At 46.6% G+C, this 5,001-nt stretch overlaps 1 protein-coding gene across 1 annotated transcript in view; it reads right to left on the bottom strand.

The window, feature by feature from the left end:
- Positions 1 to 1,217: 1,217 nt before the first annotated feature.
- The window catches only part of LOC141148805 (glucagon receptor-like), a 178,062-nt gene continuing 174,278 nt past the window's right edge, over positions 1,218 to 5,001 (bottom strand). Inside the window, exon 14 of the mRNA XM_073636567.1 lies at positions 1,218 to 1,829. Within this exon, the coding sequence (XP_073492668.1) occupies positions 1,761 to 1,829 (69 nt within the window). The 3' untranslated portion in view covers positions 1,218 to 1,760. The remainder of the gene's footprint in view (positions 1,830 to 5,001) is intronic.

Below are 5,001 nucleotides of genomic sequence, written 5' to 3' on the forward strand. Positions count from 1 at the left end.
GAAACACGTTAGCCATTGGCCATTTGCACCGGTCTGACCCTCTTGGCAATAGGTCCTGGTGTGTCGATCCACAGTACAGCGCATTTGCGCCCTTTTCAAAGCTGGTTTTGATAGCTCGTTTGTGAGTATAATTTTTTTCTGTTTTTATGCTGCATTAAAGTTTATCAGTGGTAATGCACTAGGTTAGTGCGCCCTCCTTTTTTTCTGTTTTTTTTCTAGCAGTCCCAGTCCAGCAATCCCCTGTGGTCAATGTGCAGAGGGGAAGCTGCTTTAGCTTTAAATATTTTTCCTTAATAGCCACAAAGGCTATAAATCCAGATTATACCTTTCTAAAAATAGGAGTGCCATCATTCCTTTACTGCACAAAACAAATACTCCTGCGCACAAGTGGGCCAACCAGGTGGGCTAGAGTTCGTAATGGACATCGTCTCAGGCCTTGCTGCCCTTAAGGATAGGGGTATCCTAGCAGTCAAAGGAGAAATAGAAAAAAAGAGGACGCACCAACCTTGTGCATTATCCTTAGATGTATTTTATTAAAAAAACAAAAACAAATTAAAAACTACTCACAAACATGTGGAAGAAAACCGCAATATAAAAAGCCTTCAGATGATGGCCATCAGTCTCACGACAACAGACTCCAGATGGTAATGGAGAAAATTATAAGGGCTGACACGTTTCGAAGGGGTACCTTCTTCCTCAGAGCCCAGCCAAGACCTTCTTCCTCAGGCTGGGCGCTGAGGAAGAAGGTATCCCTTCAAAACGCGCCAGCTGGCAAGTGGCCCTTATAATCTTCTACATTACCATCTGGAGTCTGTTGTCGTGAGACTGATGGCCGTCATCTGAAGGCTTTTTATATTGTGGTTTCCTTCCACATGTTTGTGAGTAGTTTTTAATTTACTTTTTTAATAAAATATATCTAAGGATAATGCACAAGGTTGGTGTGCCCTCTTTTTTTCTATTTCTCCTATACTGTACCAACCCTGAGTTAGAGCTGTGGGAGGGGCTCAGGAGCTCCACCCATGCCAGGCTTCCTGCAGAAAATTACAGGAGGGGGCGGAGACTCGACCAGTCACTCTGCCCAAGAAGAGAGTGCAGCAGCAACCGGTCTTTATTACAGGAAGTTCCTGCACAGAGGTAAAGTGTCACACTGGATTACTGCACAGATCTGGAAGAAATACACCAAGATTCAAGCAAGAATATACATGCCGAATATATTTAGACAATATTTGCTTATCCTGAAGTTCATTTTAAACCTGCTCCATGAGTTTAGCTTTGTTTCAGTTCACTGCAGGAAAATGAACTATTTCTGTGTGGAGAAACCAATCACAAAAATATTGGCACGCTTCAGATAAAAATTACAATTTAAATTTCAACATTTATCCTATGAAACCCTCTCTGGCTCCAGCATGTTCCTTCATCACGGAGTTGGCCACAGGTTCAAGTCTTCCAGGTCTACAAGTGAAGGGGGCCAGCCGTTTAGTTACATTTTCTGCAAAAATTGCTTGAATGGCTTTTGGAGATGTTGTGTTAATTCTCTGTATTGGTGAACACTCGATGCCTTGATCCCGCAGTCTAACTTACCTGAGTGCTTGCTTTTTAATACCCTGATGACCACCATTGTTATAGTGGCCTAAGAGCAGCAGCAGAGTAGTCACTTTTTTGGCCAGTATTAATGGGACGGAGTTCTGTTCGTTTAGGCCAGCCCCCCTCAGTTCCATGGCGATAGGCGCACATAAGGCGTCCAATATCATTATGATGGGTCATCGAAGGCACAAGGACGGCTTGTTCATTTTCCACATCTGCCATTTTTTTCGGATCTCATACCGAACCTAAAAGGGATGAAAAAGCAGACAAGTCTATGTAGTTAAAAAAAAATAAAAAATGTTTAAAAAAATCTGTCCTCTAATACAATCCAAGAGAAAAAGAACAGGTTCTCTTGGAAGATGAACCCCCAATCAATGGATGTTTGCCTTCTCCATGCTCCCCTACTGTGCATCAGAGCCCTGGACAAATACCTAGTGCTTCTGGATAGCATAAGGGAGGCTTATAACCCCTGTCATGGTTTTTTTTTTGGGAGGGGGGGTTCTATCAACATACATTCTGACTTTGTGAAAAACATGGATTATGGCTTTATTCCAGTCACTGAATGCTGACTGCCTATTAATGTGTATGAAAAACTACAATGTCCTACAAATGATTATTTAATAGTGTGTCTCTTGTAAAAGAAAAATGAAATCTTGTATAATTAAGCAATACTAAAGCCCCCAAAGAAAAAATAGATTAACATTGACTGTATCTTTTCAATGCAGATGACAAGGTCTCTCCCACCATAAAGTATCTTCTTATCTTGAGTGAGCCAACAGACCAGCATCTCACTTTGCCTAATTGTCTCTCAGCCGCTTGATGCAGAATTTGCATCTAGTTAGGGTTTTGAATAAAGCCATAATCCATGTTTTTCACAAAGTCAGAATGTATGTTGATAGAACCCCCCCTCCCCCAAAAAAAACCATGACAGGGGTTATAAGCCTCCCTTATGCTATCCAGAAGCACTCGGTATTTGTCCAGGGCTCTGATGCACAGTAGGGGAGCATGGAAAAGGCAAACATCCATTGATTGGGGGTTCATCTTCCAAGAGAACCTGTTCTTTTTCTCTTGATTGTATTAGAGGACAGATTTTTTTACACTGGTACATCATTTTACCATTTATTTGTATAATTGTGGCATTTATATTAACCTTCGGGAATAATTTCCTGCCCCAATTTCCTTCACTTGACAGATGCTTTAAAACAAGCCCCTCACTGCCCTCTGTAGCAGCAGGCATTGTGTAGTAATTAATTCTTAAAGTTTACAGCATATACTGTTTGCCTTTCATTGTCAAGCACTCGACTCGCTGCTCCCCCTCCTAGCAGTAACTTCACAATTTGGCTGACCCTGTTCCCCTCTCCAATAATGCTCTTTCCTCTCAGCTGACCTTGCTCCCCCCTCCCAGCAGTGACTTAGCAGGCGTTTAACTTCTAATGAAAACACAGAGCAGATGCAAAGGAAGTGATGAGAGAGCAAAATGCTGACACCAGACTTGATGACTTCAGTGCATCTTTGAGGTTAAATTTCACTGATGCCGGTATCTGTGCCAACACTAAGCATTTCTGCAAGTATCGGTACTCGTGAAAATGCTCTGATACCCGAAACTGATACCAGAAGTGACCGGCTTACATATTGCCGGCTTAGATATAGTGTATAGCTAGATACTGCCACGAATTGCTGTTCCCACCATGGAATTTCACAGGTTGGAACTGCAACCAGTAGCTAGCTATACACTGCACATTGTAGCTGTAGGGGGGTTGGATTTCAGCTCCAGTGTGTGCTGTGTGGGGAGCAGGAGCTCTGCCTATGTTCAGGCTGTGTACAATGCAGGGATGGGAGACAGAGCTCTGCCTAGTGCACTACCAGCATTGACCCCCGTGCTGTGCCCTCCTAATCCCCCCCCCATGCTGTGCCCTCCTACCCCCCCCCCATGCTGTGTCCTCCTAATCCCCCCCCGTTCCCTCCTAACCCCCTCTGTGCTGTGCCCTCCTAACCCCTGTGCTGTGCCCTCCTCCCTCTTGTGCTGTGCCCTCCCTGTGTTGCCTCCACCAGCTGTCCCTATGTCTCCCAATGACCCTCCTATCCCCCCCCCCCCCCCCCCAGCGATCACAGCCTTTTCCAACCCAATTTAACCCCACCCTCAACCACCCTGCCCTCACTTACCCCTCTACACCCCCCTCCCACTCTGCCCTCATTTTCCCCTCTACTCCTCCCACCCTGCCCTCCCTTACCCCTCTACTCCTCCCACCCTGCCCTCCCTTACCCCTCTACTCCCCCCCCCCCCCATTCTTAAAGTTTACAGCATATACTGTTTGCCTTTAATTTTCCACAGATTCACTGCTCCCCCTCCTAGCAGTGACTTCGCAATTTTGGCTGTTCCCTCTCCCCTCTCCCACAATGCTCTTTCCTCCCAGCAGTGACAGAGTAGCGCAGCTGACCCTGCTCCCCCCTCCCACAATGCCTCCTCCTTCCCTCCACCAGCTGTCACCTCTGCCCCCATGTCTCCCAATGACACCCCCCCATCCTCTCCCCCCCCCCCCCAGTGATCACAGCCTTTTCCATCTCAACTCTCCCACCCCACAATCCCTATTTCACCCCACCCTACCCTCACTTACCCCTCTACTCCCCCCTCCCACCCTCCCCTCACTTACCCCTCTAATCCCCCCTCCCACCCTGCCCTCACTTACCCCTCTACTCCCCCCTCCCACCCTGTCCTCACTTACCCCTCTACTCCCCCCTCCCACCCTGTCCTCACTTACCCCTCTACTCCCCCCTCCCACCCTGCCCTCACTTACCCCTCTACTCCCTCCCACTCTGCCCTTACTTACCCCTCTACTCCCCCCTCCCACCCTGCCCTCACTTACCCCTCAACTCCCTCCCACTCTGCCCACACTTACCCCTCTACTCCCCCCTCAACCACCCTGCCCTCACTTACCCCTCTACTTCCCCCTCCCACTCTGTCCTCAACCAGCTCCCTAACACCCCCCCCCCCACACCTACTTTTCCTAGACGATAGGTATCAGTAATTGGTATGGACGAGTACTTGCAAAAAAAGTATCATACTCGTACTCCGTGTTAAAAACTTGGTGTCGGTGCATCCCTAGTTAAATTACTCCAGTATCTGCAGCTACAGAGGTCAATGCAGGCTTGTCTTAAAGCTTATTTACTGCTTAATAAGAATATATAAAGATTTAACTGTCGATAGCTTGGCTACAGCTCTTCTTTAGGCTGGTCATACACCTTATAATCTAACTGTACATTCTGCTTTGTGGCTACCAGAACTATAGAATGTGAGGATCTACACAGTTCATTATAATTGTATCCAGGCAACAGGCCTAAATGGCTCTTGTTAGATAGAAAAGGCTTTAAAAGAGAAGTACAGCCAAAGCTTGTTTGGCTGTACGTCACCTGTGGATC

This window comes from Aquarana catesbeiana, linkage group LG06 (genome assembly GCF_042186555.1).
Source record: "Aquarana catesbeiana isolate 2022-GZ linkage group LG06, ASM4218655v1, whole genome shotgun sequence".
Taxonomy (NCBI): domain Eukaryota; kingdom Metazoa; phylum Chordata; class Amphibia; order Anura; family Ranidae; genus Aquarana; species Aquarana catesbeiana.